The sequence below is a fragment of the Ranitomeya imitator genome, chromosome 4 (genome assembly GCF_032444005.1).
Source record: "Ranitomeya imitator isolate aRanImi1 chromosome 4, aRanImi1.pri, whole genome shotgun sequence".
NCBI classification, from domain to species: domain Eukaryota; kingdom Metazoa; phylum Chordata; class Amphibia; order Anura; family Dendrobatidae; genus Ranitomeya; species Ranitomeya imitator.
This window is the reverse complement of record NC_091285.1, coordinates 521,006,875-521,023,295: the sequence shown is the minus strand read 5'-3', so window position 1 is coordinate 521,023,295 and position 16,421 is coordinate 521,006,875. Positions and strand designations below refer to the sequence as shown.

The 16,421-nt window shown below is 43.1% G+C and overlaps 1 protein-coding gene across 3 annotated transcripts in view; it reads left to right on the top strand.

Moving 5' to 3' along the window:
- CRTC3 (CREB regulated transcription coactivator 3) overlaps nucleotides 1–16,421 on the top strand; it is a 198,258-nt gene that overhangs the window by 177,462 nt on the left and 4,375 nt on the right. For all 3 annotated transcript variants that reach the window (XM_069766119.1, XM_069766116.1, XM_069766118.1), the window contains 3 exons: nucleotides 3,523–3,714; nucleotides 11,923–12,003; nucleotides 15,191–15,395. In XM_069766119.1, the coding sequence (XP_069622220.1) occupies nucleotides 3,523–3,714; nucleotides 11,923–12,003; nucleotides 15,191–15,395 (478 nt within the window). The remainder of the gene's footprint in view (nucleotides 1–3,522; nucleotides 3,715–11,922; nucleotides 12,004–15,190; nucleotides 15,396–16,421) is intronic.

Sequence of the window (16,421 nt, the reverse complement as noted above, 5' to 3'; positions counted from 1 at the left end):
GATCTCATGGCAGTGGGGACATTGGTTTCAGTCAATACCATAAGTAACGTACTCCACCGCAATGGTCTCCGTTCCAGACGAGCCCGTAAGGTACCTTTACTTTCAAAGCGTCATGTCAAGGCTCGTCTACAGTTTGCTCATGATCACTTGGAGGACTCTGAGACTGACTGGTTCAAGGTTCTCTGGTCTGATGAGACCAAGATCGAGATCTTTGGTGCCAACCACACACGTGACGTTTGGAGACTGGATGGCACTGCATACGACCCCAAGAATACCATCCCTACAGTCAAGCATGGTGGTGGCAGCATCATGCTGTGGGGCTGTTTCTCAGCCAAGGGGCCTGGCCATCTGGTCTGCATCCATGGGAAGATGGATAGCACGGCCTACCTGGAGATTTTGGCCAAGAACCTCCGCTCCTCCATCAAGGATCTTAAGATGGGTCGTCATTTCATCTTCCAACCAGACAACGACCCAAAGCACACAGCCAAGAAAACCAAGGCCTGGTTCAAGAGGCAAAAAATCAAGGTGTTGCAGTGGCCTAGTCAGTCTCCTGACCTTAACCCAATTGAAAACTTGTGGAAGGAGCTCAAGATTAAAGTCCACATGAGACACCCAAAGAACCTAGATAACTTGGAGAAGATCTGCATGGAGGAGTGGGCCAAGATAACTCCAGAGACCTGTGCCGGCCTGATCAGGTCTTATAAAAGACGATTATTAGCTGTAATTGCAAACAAAGGTTATTCCACAAAATATTAAACCTAGGGGTTGAATAATAATTGACCCACACTTTTATGTTTAAAATTTATAAAAATTTAACTGAGCAACAAAACTTTTTGGTTTGTAAGATTTATGCATCTGTTAATAAATCCTGCTCTTGTTTGAAGGCTCTAACTTATTTGCATCTTATTAAACCTGCTAAATCTGCAGGGGGTTGAATACTACTTGTAGGCATTATAGATATTAAGATGGTCGTTGCAAACAGAGTGATCTATTTCAAGTGTTTATTTCTGTTTATGTTGATGACTATGGCAAACTTTCCTAACCGCCTGATTTCACCCTAAATCTACATTGCTGACGCATTGGGTCTGATCACAGTAAGGGAAATTTAGTAAAAAATGCTTTTCTAGCTGAATCCTTCTATAGTGTTGGGTGGAACCTTAGTCTCTCACCTTCTCAGTATCTGATACTTGGCAGGAAGTGTAAAATCCAGCATCCTTGTAAAGATAGCTTTACTATGACAATTTTATTTCTCCAAACTTTTCCGTTTGCAGTTTATTGCTGGATTTCACCTTCTTTCATGAGTTATGTAATGTACATCATCCTTGAGCAATAAAAAATATATATTCACTACTATGCTAATGTTTTAGGCAGGTGTAGAAATAATATTGCACAGTAAGGATGATTTAAAAACACTAGATGTCTTAACAGTTTATTTTTTATCAATTAACAAAATGCTAAGCAAATTAACAAAGTAAAAATGTAGCAAATCAGTATTTTGTGTCGCCACCCTTTGCCTTTAAGATGGCATCACAGCATCAAGTCGTTGAAGTACACTTTTATACAAGTGTTTGAATGAACTCGGCAGGGAGGTTATTCCAAACATCTGGGAGATCTAACCACAGATCCGTGGCTGTAGGTTTAAGCAAATCCTTGTGTCTCTTCATAAAATATCACTCGATGATGTTGAGCTCAGGGCTCTGTGGGGGCCGGATCATCTTTTCCCAGGACTCCTTGTTTCTCTTTGACTCTGAAGATAGTTCTTAATGACATTGGCTGTATATTTGAGGTGATTGTCCTGGTGCAGAATAAATCAGACGCCGCTCTGCTATTGTGTAGTGGATAAAGGTCTGTCTGTAATTCTCAGCATTCAGGACACGATTAAACCCTTCATGACCGGGCTTTTTACGCTGTTTTTTTCTTCCCCTTCTTCCAAGAGCGATAACTTTTTTTTTTATTTTTATTGTTCCATCCACATAGCCATATATGAAGGCTTTTTTTTTTTTTTTTGCAGGGCGAGTTGTATTTTTGAATGACACCATTTTTTTTTTTTCATGCGTTGACATTGCAAAAAAGTGCAATTCCACATTTGTTTTTGTTTTTTTTTATTTACCATGTTCACTATACGATAAAACTGACGTGGTAATTTGAGTCTACAGGTCAGTGATCACGCAGATGTCAAATGTATAGTTAATCCTGACAAGATTCCCTCCTACATTTGCTGAAATGCAGTCCCACCATGCTTCTGTTGCTCTCCAGCCCTTTGGCGGAACAATCTGCCGTCTGTTACAGGCAGAGGTTTCATATTTGGACCCCTTAGTCCAGAGCACCTGCTGCCAATTTTCTGCACCCCGGTTCCTGTGTTTTTGTACATAGATAGGTCTCTTGACCTTGCTTCCTTGCTGAAGGTATGGCTTTTTTGGACGCAATTTCACTGTTGGCTAAACTCCATTGAACATTAGATGGCTGGGTGTAGCTGTATTGTTGCCACATATGAACTGATGGCCCCAAAGCTGAGAAATACAGCAGTTAGTAAAATGGTGACAAATGCAAAAAAAATCTTTTTTCATACAAACTTGGGAGGTTTTTTTTTTTTTTTCACCACTTAAATAAACTATACATATTTGACACATGTGTTCTCTTACTGAACTGAGGAATCAGGTTCGTTTTACCATATAGTGAATATGGTAAATAAAAAGTTGTTGAATTGCACTTTTTTTTTTTTTTTTTTTGCAAATTCACCGTGCTTTTTTTAATTTCCCAGTACACTATATGGTAAAACCAATGGTGTCATTCAATAGTGCAACTTGTCCAGCAAAAAACAAGCCCTCACATGGCCATATTGATGGAAAAATATTAATGTTGTAACTCTTGCAAGAAGGGGAGGAGAAAACCAAAGTGGAAAATAGCCAGGGGTGAAGAGGGTAAAGAGCTTTTGAGATAGTTGTCCAATTACTTTTGGTCCCTTTAAAAAGAGGCAGCCACATGTAAAAGAGCCGTAATTCCTGAACCCTTGCTCCAATTTGGGTGTGGATACCCTCGAATTACAGCTGAGTCTCCGTATTGATTATATTACTCTATCTTGAATATGTTTTGGTAAACGGCTAAAATGCCAAAACGTGTGTCACCGTCCCAGTAATTCTGGAATTAACTGTGTGTGTGTATCCGTACATATAACATAACGGCTCTGAGTAAACAAACAGATAAAAAAAGTAATCAAGTGTGCGTATATTTATATTCTCTTGCTTTTATTCTATGGTTATTCAGTGTCTTGAAAGTGTCTTTATGTGGTTATAGGTCTGAATATGCCAACTCCTGTCCATGTGAGACGGCTCACGGCATTGTTCCAGATCCATCCCTCCTATTACCATGTAACTAAAGCAGAAAAGGGTAGCCTGACTGTTGTCCACAATCAAGAAGCGCTCCCTTGGCATTGCTCTAGAATGTGTGACATGTCGTTGTGAATACTTTTTATCATATTGGCTGCCCTGTTTACACTGCATTTTACCATTTTTATTTTTCCAGGGTATAGCTATGGACAGAAGCCCGCTTTCTCTTCCTCCACTAGAACCTCCTCCACCTTATCCTTTATACCAAGACCCATCCCATAACCCCCTCCAGCATACACCGCACCATCTGCCCGAATCTACAGAGTCTCCGAGCTTTCAGCCTCCCTCTCCTGTCCCCTGCCCTCCTCTGGACCTTAATTTGGCTAATGTGAGTATGGTTGTAGGGTGCTGACAGTATTTGTGTCTTCTTTTCCTTTTAATAGGTGTCTGCACTGATCTGAGTCCATCTTACCTGTGTAGTATGGGAAGGAAACAACACTCCGCAGACGCTGAGCGGCTCTTCCAGAATAGTCTCATAGTTTTTGCCCATACTGTAAAAAAAGCAGCTTTTAATTTGCATAAAAAAGCAGCAAAAACGCAACGTTTGAACAGAGCCTACGTGTTCAAGTTAAAGGCCCGACGGGACATATTGATATGATGAAAGGACACAGAAGCTATCTTTCCGCAGTACGCAGGGGGCTACATTTAATGGGTCCGTCTCATAAGCTCACTAATAGGGGCGTTATTTGCAGAGCGTAGGTATATGTATTCTTAGACCGCTGTTGGAGTAGATGAGACGGAATAACTTCTTAGTCTCCCAAGGATGACGTCATAACTCTATCGATTAAGGAAAGTTTATTGTAGCTACAATCATTAATAGGACAGAACTGCCTCTATTATGTTGGGGTCAAATTCTTATAGTAAAATTACAAGAGGTGGTAGAAGTAGAAAGGACATGGGAAAGTTATACATAGCCGAATTATAATAAGTAACTTAGTAAATCTGAGTCAGTCTGTCTGTCCCTTAAGCTTCTTTCATACTTCCGTCTTTCTTTCTCCGTCACAATGCGTCGTTTTGTGAAAAGAAACGGATCCAGCAAATGGTGCTGCTGGATTCGTTTTTTTCTCATAGACTTGTATTAGCGAGGGATTATGACGGATAGCCACACGTTTCATCTTTCGTGCGCTGGATCCGTCAAAATTGCTGTTCATCGGGCGGAGACAACGCACAGAGGAACGTTTTTTGTGTACGTCGGAAAATCGCTCAGTGACGGATCCTTTGCTGCATGTCGTTGCATGCCTACGCAGCATCAATAGTAAAAAGATAGAATGTTAAAAATAATTAAAAAAAATAAATTGTGATATTCTCACCTTCCGGCATCCCCCGCAGCCTTCCCGATGCTCGCGTTCCCAGTGATGCATAGCGAAATAACCCAATAACATAGCAGTCTCGTGAGACCGCAACGTCATCACAGGTTTTTGTCGCGCTATGCATCACTGGGAGCGGAGCATCGGGAAGGCTGCACGGGACGCCGGAAGGTAAGAATATCACAATGTTTTTTTTTTGTTTTGTTTTTTTCGTATTTTTAACCTGGGTTGTGTTGTGTATGTGTTTTCGCAGCGAAAAACTGCGGCGAAGACGCCTACACAACATGTGCACATAGCCTTCTAGGATGCACTGGAAATGCCAAAAAAACTGCTCCAGTGCATCCGTTTTTTACAGTCGGCACAGGATCCGTCTTTTCAACATTTTGACAGATTATGACTGATTGTAAAAAACGGAAGTGTGAAAGAGGCATTAGACACAGAACTACTGTACTCTCTGGAAGAAAATCTATTTAAAAGAGCCACTGTCACCCCCCTGCAGCCGTTATAAACTAAAAGAGCCACCTTGTGCAGCAGTAATGCTGCATTCTAACAAGGTGGCTCTTTTAGTTTTGTGTTCATGTATTACTAAAATAAAGCGTTTTGAAACTCTGCAGAAATACCTGTCTTTGTCCATGGAGGCGGGTCTGAAGCCTCCTCTGTGAAGCGCCCAACTGCCGTCACTCACATCTTCTGGGGCGATGGTCGCCGCCCCCTGCGCGCTGTTTTCTTTTCAAATCCGGCGCCGGCGCTGTGTAAATATTTGTGGGGCAGGCGCAGTAAGCTCTGGCTGTCTGACGTCACAGCCAGGCTTGCAGACTGCGCCTGTGCGGGCAGTGCGCCCATCCACCTTGGGAATCCCTGCCCCGCACTGTTATGCATTATGCACAGTGCGGGGCTAGGATTCCTGGGCATGCGCACTGCATGTCTCAGACTCTCACCCACGTCCCCCGCCCCCCCGCCTTACAGCCTCTGGCTATTCAGCTGAGCTCATCCTGCCGCCTCCTCATTCTGCTCATAGCAATCGCCGGGAAAGAAACAACCTAGGAAACTTTCCTGCTAGCTGGTGTGTGTTGTCTAGCTGTGTTCTTTAGGTGTATGGATATGTTACTAAATTGGGGGTGATCTTTACCCAGCGATAAGTAAAGTTATATACTGATCTGGCCATACATTATACCGCACTATGGATATATATTGGATGTTGGGGGAGCATTATACCGCACTATGGATATATATTGGATGTTGGGGGAGCATTATACCGCATTATGGATATATATTGGATGTTGGGGGAGCATTATACCGCACTATGGATATATATTGGATGTTGGGGGAGCATTATACCGCACTATGAATATATATTGGATGTTGGGGGAGCATTATACCGCATTATGGATATATATTGGATGTTGGGGGAGCATTATACCGCACTATGGATATATATTGGATGTTGGGGGAGCATTATACCGCACTATGGATATATATTGGATGTTGGGGGAGCATTATACCGCACTATGAATATATATTGGATGTTGGGGGAGCATTATACCGCACTATGAATATATATTGGATGTTGGGGGAGCATTATACCGCACTATGAATATATATTGAATGTTGGGGGAGCATTATACCGCACTATGAATATATATTGGATGTTGGGGGAGCATTATACCGCACTATGGCTATATATTGGATGTTGGGGGGAGCATTATACCGCATTATGGATATATATTGGATGTTGGGGGAGCATTATACCGCACTATGGATCTATATTGGATGTTGGGGGAGCATTATACCGCACTATGGATATATTTTGGATGTTAGGGGAGCATTATACCGCACTATGTATCTATATTGGATGTTGGGGGAGCATTATACCGCACTGCTGATCAATAAACGGAGATGTTGGGTACCGCACTGCTGATCAATATACGGACCTGTTGGGGGAGCATTATACCGCACTGCAGATGAATATACGGACCAGTTGGGGGAGCATTATACCGCACTGCAGATGAATATATGGACCTGTTGGGGGAGCATTATACCGCACTGCTGATCAATAAATGGAGATGTTGGGGGAGCATTATACCGCACTGCTGATCAATATACGGAGATGTTGGGGGAGCATTATACCGCACTGCTGATGAATATACGGACCTGTTGGGGGAGCATTATACCGCAGGTCTGTATATTCATCCGCAGTGCGGTATAATGCTCCCCCAACAGGTCCGTATATTGATCCGCAGTGCGGTATAATGCTCCCCCAACAGGTCTGTATATTGATCAGCAGTGCGGTATAATGCTCCCCCAACATCTACGTTTATTGATCAGCAGTGCGGTATAATGCTCCCCCAACAGGTCCGTATATTCATCAGCAGTGCGGTATAATGCTCCCCCAACATCTCCGTATATTGATCAGCAGTGCGGTATAATGCTCCCCCAACATCTCCATATATTCATCAGCAGTGCGGTATAATGCTCCCCCAACACGTCCGTATATTGATCCGCAGTGCGGTATAATGCTCCCCCAACAGGTCCGTTTATTGATCTGCAGTGCGGTATAATGCTCCCCCGACAGGTCTGTATATTCATCAGCAGTGCGGTATAATGCTCCCCCGACAGGTCCGTATATTGATCCGCAGTGCGGTATAATGCTCCACCAACATCTCCGTTTATTGATCAGCAGTGCAGTATAATGCTCCCCCAACAGGTCCGTATATTGATCCGCAGTGGGGTATAATGCTCCCCCAACATCTCCGTTTATTGATCAGCAGTGCGGTATAATGCTCCCCCAACAGGTCTGTATATTCATCAGCAGTGCGGTATAATGCTCCCCCGACAGGTCCGTATATTGATCAGCAGTGCGGTATAATGCTCCCCCAACATCTCCGTTTATTGATCAGCAGTGCAGTATAATTCTCCCCCAACAGGTCCGTATATTGATCCGCAATGCGGTATAATGCTCCCCCAACATCTCCGTTTATTGATCAGCAGTGCAGTATAATGCTCCCCCAACATCTCCGTTTATTGATCAGCAGTGCAGTATAATGCTTCCCCAACAGGTCCGTATATTCATCAGCAGTGCGGTATAATGCTCCCCCAACAGGTCCGTTTATTGATCTGCAGTGCAGTATAATGCTCCCCCAACAGGTCCGTATATTCATCAGCAGTGCGGTATAATGCTCCCTCGATAGGTCCGTATATTCATCTGCAGTACTGTATAATGCTCCCCCAACAACTCCGTTTATTGATCAGCAGTGCAGTATAATGCTCCCCCAACATCTCCGTTTATTGATCAGCAGTGCGGTATCATGCTCCCCCAACAGGTCCGTATATTCATCAGCAGTGCGGTATAATGCTCCCCCAACAGGTCCGTATATTGATCAGCAGTGCGGTATAATGCTCCCCCAACAGGTCCGTTTATTGATCAGCAGTGCAGTATAATGCTCCCCCAACATCTCCGTTTATTGATCAGCAGTGCGGTATAATGCTCCCCCAACAGGTCCGTATATTCATCAGCAGTGCGGTATAATGCTCCCCCAACATCTCCGTATATTGATCAGCAGTGCGGTATAATGCTCCCCCAACATCTCCGTATATTCATCAGCAGTGCGGTATAATGCTCCCCCAACAGGTCCGTATATTGATCCGCAATGCGGTATAATGCTCCCCCAACATCCCCGTTTATTGATCAGCAGTGCAGTATAATGCTCCCCCAACATCTCCGTTTATTGATCAGCAGTGCAGTATAATGCTCCCCCAACAGGTCCGTATATTCATCAGCAGTGCGGTATAATGCTCCCCCAATAGGTCCGTATATTCATCAGCAGTGCGGTATAATGCTCCCCCAACAGGTCCGTATATTCATCAGCAGTGCAGTATAATGCTCCCCCAACAGGTCCGTATATTCATCAGCAGTGCGGTATAATGCTCCCCCAACAGGTCCGTATATTCATCAGCAGTGCAGTATAATGCTTCCCCAACATCTCCGTTTATTGATCAGCAGTGCAGTATAATGCTCCCCCAACAGGTCCGTATATTGATCCGCAGTGCGGTATAATGCTCCCCCAACAGGTCCGTTTATTGATCTGCAGTGCGGTATAATGCTCCCCCGACAGGTCTGTATATTCATCAGCAGTGCGGTATAATGCTCCCCCGACAGGTCTGTATATTGATCCGCAGTGCGGTATAATGCTCCCCCAACATCTCCGTTTATTGATCAGCAGTGCAGTATAATGCTCCCCCAACAGGTCCGTTTATTGATCTGCAGTGCGGTATAATGCTCCCCCAACAGGTCCGTTTATTGATCAGCAGTGCAGTATAATGCTCCCCCAACAGGTCTGTTTATAGATCTGCAGTGCGGTATAATGCTCCCCCAACATCCAATATATATTCATAGTGCGGTATAATGCTCCCACAACATCCAATATATCCATAGTGCGGTATAATGCTCCCACAACATCCAATATATATCCATAGTGCGGTATAATGTATGGCCAGATCAGTATATAACTTTACTTATCGCTGGGTAAAGATCACCCCCAATTTAGTAACATATCCATGCACCTAAAGAACACAGCTAGACAACACACACCAGCTAGCAGGAAAGTTTCCTAGGTTGTTTCTTTCCCGGCGATTGCTATGAGCAGAATGAGGAGGCGGCAGGATGAGCTCAGCTGAATAGCCAGAGGCTGTAAGGCGGGGGGGCGGGGGACGTGGGTGAGAGTCTGAGACATGCAGTGCGCATGCCCAGGAATCCTAGCCCCGCACTGTGCATAATGCATAACACAGTGCGGGTCAGGGATTCCCAAGGTGGGTGGGCGTACTGCCCGCACAGGCGCAGTCTGCAAGCCTGGCTGTGACGTCAGACAGCCAGAGCTTACTGCGCCTGCCCCACAAATATTTACACAGCGCCGGCGCCGGATTTGAAAAGAAAACAGCGCGCAGGGGGCGGCGACCATCGCCCCAGAAGATGTGAGTGACGGCAGTTGGGCGCTTCACAGAGGAGGCTTCAGACCCGCCTCCATGGACAAAGACAGGTATTTCTGCAGAGTTTCAAAACTCTTTATTTTAGTAATACATGAACACAAAACTAAAAGAGCCACCTTGTTAGAATGCAGCATTACTGCTGCACAAGGTGGCTCTTTTAGTTTATAACGGCTGCAGAGGGGTGACAGTGACCCTTTAAACAGGTCCTGTTATGAGGTCAAAACTTGAGTATTTTTGCTCCTTTTTTGTTCCTGCTGCTCACATCAGTGATTCACAATAGGTAATCACATTGCCTAATAAAATCAGAGCCTTAAAAACATATGTATTCAAAAATCATTAAAAAGTCCCCAAAATGTAAAAGATAAATACGGAATAGACTTAAGACTAAATATTCACACATACAGTATATACAGTTGTGGCCAAAAGTATTGACACCCCTGCAATTCTGTCAGATAATACTTAGTTTCTTCCTGAAAATGATTGCAAACACAAATTCTTTGGTATTATTATCTTCATTTAATTTGTCTTAAATGAAAAAACACAAAAGAGAATGAAGCAAAAAGCAAAACATTGATCATTTCACACAAAACTCCAAAAATGGGCCAGATAAAAGTATTGGCACCCTCAGCCTAATACTTGGTTGCACAACCTTTCGCCAAAATAACTGCGACCAACTGCTTCCGGTAACCATCAATGAGTTTCTTACAATGCTCTGCTGGAATTTTAGACCATTCTTCTTTGGCAAACTGCTCCAGGTCCCTGATATTTGAAGGGTGCCTTCTCCAAACTGCCATTTTTAGATCTCTCCACAGGTGTTCTATGGGATTCAGGTCTGGACTCATTGCTGGCCACCTTAGAAGTCTCCAGTGCTTTCTCTCAAACCATTTTCTAGTGCTTTTTGAAGTGTGTTTTGGGTCATTGTCCTGCTGGAAGACTCATGACCTCTGAGGGAGACCCAGCTTTCTCACACTGGGCCCTACATTATGCTGCAAAATTTGTTGGTAGTCTTCAGACTTCATAAAGCCATGCACACGATCAAGCAGTCCAGTGCCAGAGGCAGCAAAACAATTCCAAAACATCAGGGAACCTCCGCCATGTTTGACTGTAGGGACCGTGTTCTTTTCTTTGAATGCCTCTTTTTTCTCCTATAAACTCTATGTTGATGCCTTTGCCCAAAAAGCTCTACTTTAGTCTCATCTGACCAGCGAACATTCTTCCAAAACGTTTTAGGCTTTTTCAGGTAGGTTTTGGCAAACTCCAGCCTGGCTTTTTTATGTCTCGGGGTAAGAAGTGGGGTCTTCCTGGGTCTCCTACCATACAGTCCCTTTTCATTCAGATGCCGACGGATAGTACGGGTTGACACTGTTGTACCCTCGGACTGCAGGGCAGCTTGAACTTGTTTGGATGTTAGTCGAGGATCTTTATCCAACATCCGCACAATCTTGCTTTGAAATCTCTTGTCAATTTTCCTTTTCCGTCCACATCTAGGGAGGTTAGCCACAGTGCCATGGGCTTTAAACTTCTTGATGACACTGCGCACGGTAGACACAGGAACATTCAGGTCTTTGGAGATGGACTTGTAGCCTTGAGATTGCTTATGCTTCCTCACAATTTGGTCACATCCCAGTCCCCAGACCTGAATATCATTGAACATCTGTGGGATCATTTGAAGAGGGCTGTCCATGCTCTGCGACCATCAAACTTAACTGAACTGGAATTGTTTTGTAAAGAGGAATGGTCAAAAATACCTTCATCCAGGATCCAGGAACTCACTAAACGCTACAGGAAGCGACTAGAGGCTGTTATTTTTGCAAAAGGAGGATCTACTAAATATTAATGTCACATTTCTGGTGGGGTGCCCATACTTATGCACCTGTCAAATTTTGTTTGAATGCAGATTGCACATTTTCTGTTAGTACAATAAACCTCATTTCAAGGCAGAAGCATTACGATGTCCAAGAGTTATTAGATATATGAAACTGAAATAGCTGTTACAAAAAAACAATTTTTATAAAACATTAAGCTTAAGATTAATAGGGGTGCCCAAACTTTTTCAGAGAACTGAATATAATCTAGGCAGAGGTTTCCTTAATAACCAAAAATATATTTTATCCTGGTGACTGCTTCTTTTTATGTTATAATTAGTTTTATTACTCGTGTGTAATTACATAAACGGTCTGCCAGAAGACGACTGCCACTAACCGCATTGTCTTTATACTTCTATATTTCTCTGGTTTCTTTTGCAGAGCACCCTGAGCGGTTTCTTTTCAGATCCTTTCTTTGATCAGCAGCAGCCCATGAGACAGGGGAAATGTCTATGGCAGCAGGTCAGTCTTACTGCTCTACATTTACTTTTGGTGAAGTTTGTTGAGAACTCTTTCTTGATTTATGGCCCGGTTTATCCTTTCGTACTAACACTGCTTGTGTGGTGAGTTGTAGCATTGTACGTACTGTCTGAATTGACAGCTCATGTTTAACTTACTAGGGTCTAACATGTATAGTAGCCGGATGCCCAGATTATATATCAGGCCTGGCAGAAAGCATAGTTGTGGTGTACTCGGAACAGACAATGATGGGACCCTTCAGACCCCTCTCATCCTGATACAAGTCATTGCTAAAATGTTCAGCCCCCTTTTTCAATATGGCTTTAAGCATTATGTATATGGAAGTAATATAGGTTTTGCTTTTGAGGAGCAAATTCTGTTATCTGTAACAAAACTACTGACCAACTTTAAAGGGCTTGTCCAGTGAAGTGATATGACTGATCACCTATCCCTATCCTAGATTGGTGGGTGTCTGGCCGCTGGCACCCCCAGTGATTCCTGTGCACTTTTATCCCAGGATGCTGATCCTCACAACTTCCCTTGTAGGAGTTACTGGAATAAGCAGAGTACAGCGCTCCATCAAGTCCCATAGAGAATAAATCAAGCAACTGTCAAGCGTGCACAGTGGGGAAAACAAGTACTCCATTTTGCAGATCGATGGGGGTCATGGCAATAGGATTCCCACTGATCTTTAAATTATTGCCTATTCCTTCGATAGATGGTAACTTCATTGCACTGAACAACACACTTAATGTTGTGCCATCCATTAAAAATATCGCTATTAGCAGTATCTGAAAAAGTTGCTAATCTGACATTTGCAATCCATAATCCAGTACAATAAAATTGCAGTTTAAAATAGGCAAACATGCAATTTATGAAAATTGAGATTATTATTTTTTTTTTTTTTGCAGTTAAAATAAATAAATAAATATTGGTCATTTGATACTTGGGTCCATGATCTTGTCTTGGTTAGTTGCACCATGTGAAATGTATGGCTGTTAGTATTTCGGACAGTGCCTCTCTTGCCTCCATGTTCTCATTTCCAGTGCTTGGTTGTTTTAAATCTGTTAAATACAAGAGGACTTTACACACATCTGCATGGCGTGGCCACTGGGTGCATGACTCTGCTTGAATGGAAGCGTTACCTTCCGAAACGTACGACTTTTGGCTCCACATGCAGGTGTGGTTATGACTGTAACAGACTCATCAATATTTTATCTTGAGCTTCATGGAGATGTCGGTGATTTTTCACATACGCATAAAAAAAAATCTGATTTTCAGCAGTGTTTAGGATACAATTTTCATCAGTTTGGTCAGTGTCCATTTTTACCATCAAAGTGTCATCAGTCTTTATTGTATTCAAATAAAAATAAAATGCAGGTTTTTCAAGCTTCTGAGTGAATGATGGACAGCACTAAGATTCAACTACACTGTGTGCAGAATTATTAGGCAAGATGTATTTTAGAGGATTATTTTTATTATTGATCAACAACTATGTTCTCAATCAACCCAAAAGACTCATAAATATCAAAGCTTAATATTTTTGGAAGTTGGAGTGTTTTTTTTTTTTTTTAGATTTGGCTATCTTAGGAGGATATCTGTTTGTGCAGGTAACTATTACTGTGCAGAATTATTAGGCAAACTGGTGGCAAATGGCATCTTGGCAGCTTCACGCTTGATTTTCCTCAATTCATGGGCAGTTCTTTTGCGCCTTTTTTGCCCAACATGCTTCTTGCGACCCTGTTGGCTATTTGCCATGAAACGCTTGATTGTTCGGTGATCACGCTTCAAAAGTTTGGCAATTTCAAGACTGCTGCATCTCTCTGCAAGACATCTGACAATTTTGGACTTTTCAGAGCCCGTCCAATCTCTACTGACCCATTTTGCCAAAGGAGAGGAAGTTGCCTAATTAAGCACACCTTATATAGGGCTTTGATGTCATTGGACAACACCCCTCCTCATTACAGAGATGCCCATCACGGGATTTACTTAATTGGTAGTTGGCTCTCAAGCCTAAACAGCTTGGAGAAGGACAACATGTATAAAAAGTATCATGTGATCAAAATACAACTTGCCTAATAATTCTGCACACAGTGTAGGATGCCATCCATGAGCTGTTTTTTTCCCAGACCTATAGACTTGCATTGGTGATTTTGATTCGTAGTACATCCAATATTGCAGCCAGTGGGTAAGTAAAGGGTGAATGAAACACCCGCCCCTATAGCTGAAGATTGTTCCCTCCAAATTCAGGTGACAGAGTCCCTTTAAGAGCCACTCACCACACTATTGCGTCCAGCTTCAAGCACCCCTATGGCTATCAGTATCCGCTTAGCTCCAGCTCACAATATCTCGGTCTCTACTCATCTCCCCTGTCAGAATATGCACATCCAGGTCTGCTACTCACTAAAGTCACCATCTTTAGACCTTTTCTCCATACTTGGTGTCTTGATATGGTGCTAAATGCCACACATCATGGACCTGTGAACCACAGGTTGGGACCCCCATCACTGCGCGTTTAGCTGTTCAACTGACTCCTTCATCAGGAGCCCCACAATCACCCTGCATTGTAAGACTAGCACTGTAGTCAGCTCAATGATGGAGGGTAATTTTATGAAAACTACAAGACAGTCATTAAGTGATGCAGTACTGCAATCCGGGTCTCCACCGCCATCTTTTACTTCCTCACTTCATTGTACACCTGGTAACAACAGATATTTTCTTTAGAGGGAATTTCTCACCAGTTTTTTGCTACCCCATCTGATAGCAGCATAATATAGGGCAGAGACCCCGATTCCACTGATGTTTCACCTTACTAGGCTGCTTGCTGTCATTTTGATAAAGTCACTGTCACCATCTGCAGATTCTTTTTCTGAATATTGAGCTCCGTACAACCCTGCCCACACCACTTATTGGCAGCTTTCTGCCTATGCACAGTGTACACAGAAAGCTTGGGGGCAGAGGAATACCTGGCTGTAGGTTTGCTAGTCCTCTAATAATAATCTCGTGCTGATAAAACCATAATCTTATCAAAATCTATACTAAGCAGCCCAGTCGGTGACACATCGCTGGAGTCGGGGTCTTTTCCTCCTCGTTGTTTTCGTTTGCTTATATTAAAAGTACTATTCTTATAGGCCAAAAATAGCATTTCTTGTCAGTGAATGTAATCTTTTCCGTGTTTTTTTTTTTCTAGCAAGAACAGTATGACATGTATGGGAGTCCTAGCAGTTCTCTGCCCAACAATAATTTCTTCGATCCGAACATGAACCTTCAGTACTCTCAGGCAGCCATGATGGGACTCGGAGGGAGTCATGGAAACCTTCAAGATCCTTTCCAGCTAAGGACAAGTTACTTGTATTCTAACTGCGGTGGGAGCGTTCCCAACATTATCCTAACAGGTCAGCCTAACCTTGATCAACACTACTGAATAATACCATAAATAAGGATTAGGGGAATTCTTCCCATAGCACAAACTGTGAAAATTCTCGGCAACAAAAAACACAGCAGATTTAGTTGAAGAAATACTATAGACTTGCAGCTAATTTAGGCTGCGGATTTTCTTCCCCCATGTGGGTGAGATTTTGTAAAAAAAAAAAAAAAAAGTGGCAATGCTGCTACAGTAATACACAGAGGAGTTTCTACCTAGAAAATTTAGATTGGAAAATGGCCTTATGCAAACACCCTAATAAGAAGCCCACGCTTAAATAGGTTATCCAGGATTTTTTTTTTACACTATGGCCTAAAAACTTAACAGGCAGATAGTTGCTAACTACCTACCTGTTGTACCTGGCGTCAGCTCAGAGGGGTCACTGACCGCTCCTGCCGGTGATTCTGCTGCTCGCCTCTACAGAACCACTCTTCTGGCCTGCTCTGTTGATGGGGCGTGACTGCAAACATGCTGATTGACAGATGGTTTCCCGCAGTTAGGGAGCCGGCTGGCAATCAGCATGACACCATTAGTAACACCATGTCAACTGAGTGGAAAAGAAAGAGCTGCTCTGTCGACGTGACATCAGCAGAAGCCACAGAATCGGTGGCATGGCAGTCTGTGACCACTCTGTGCTGGCAGAGCTCTGCATCGGGCACTTCAGACAGGTAGTTAGCAAGTACCAGCCTGTAAGTTATTAGCCCATAGTAACCCCTTCCTAAAATTTGTGATGCAATCGTTGGATAGTAGTGATGAGTTGGCAGCTTGGGGTCTGTTGAAGACCCCTGTGCCTGCTTATACGGTGATCTTCTGAATACGAGCCCGTGTCTGACATTCTAAAATATGCTCTTACTTGTTTTATACTTTGATTGCATCCTCTGTCATTTAACTCTGGTCTTTTTGGTTCCTTTCCAGAATAGGCAAATCTGTGCTAGAATTTTACATGTTGTGATTTTTACTTTTGCACAATGGAATAAAGCAAGATTTATAGGCACTC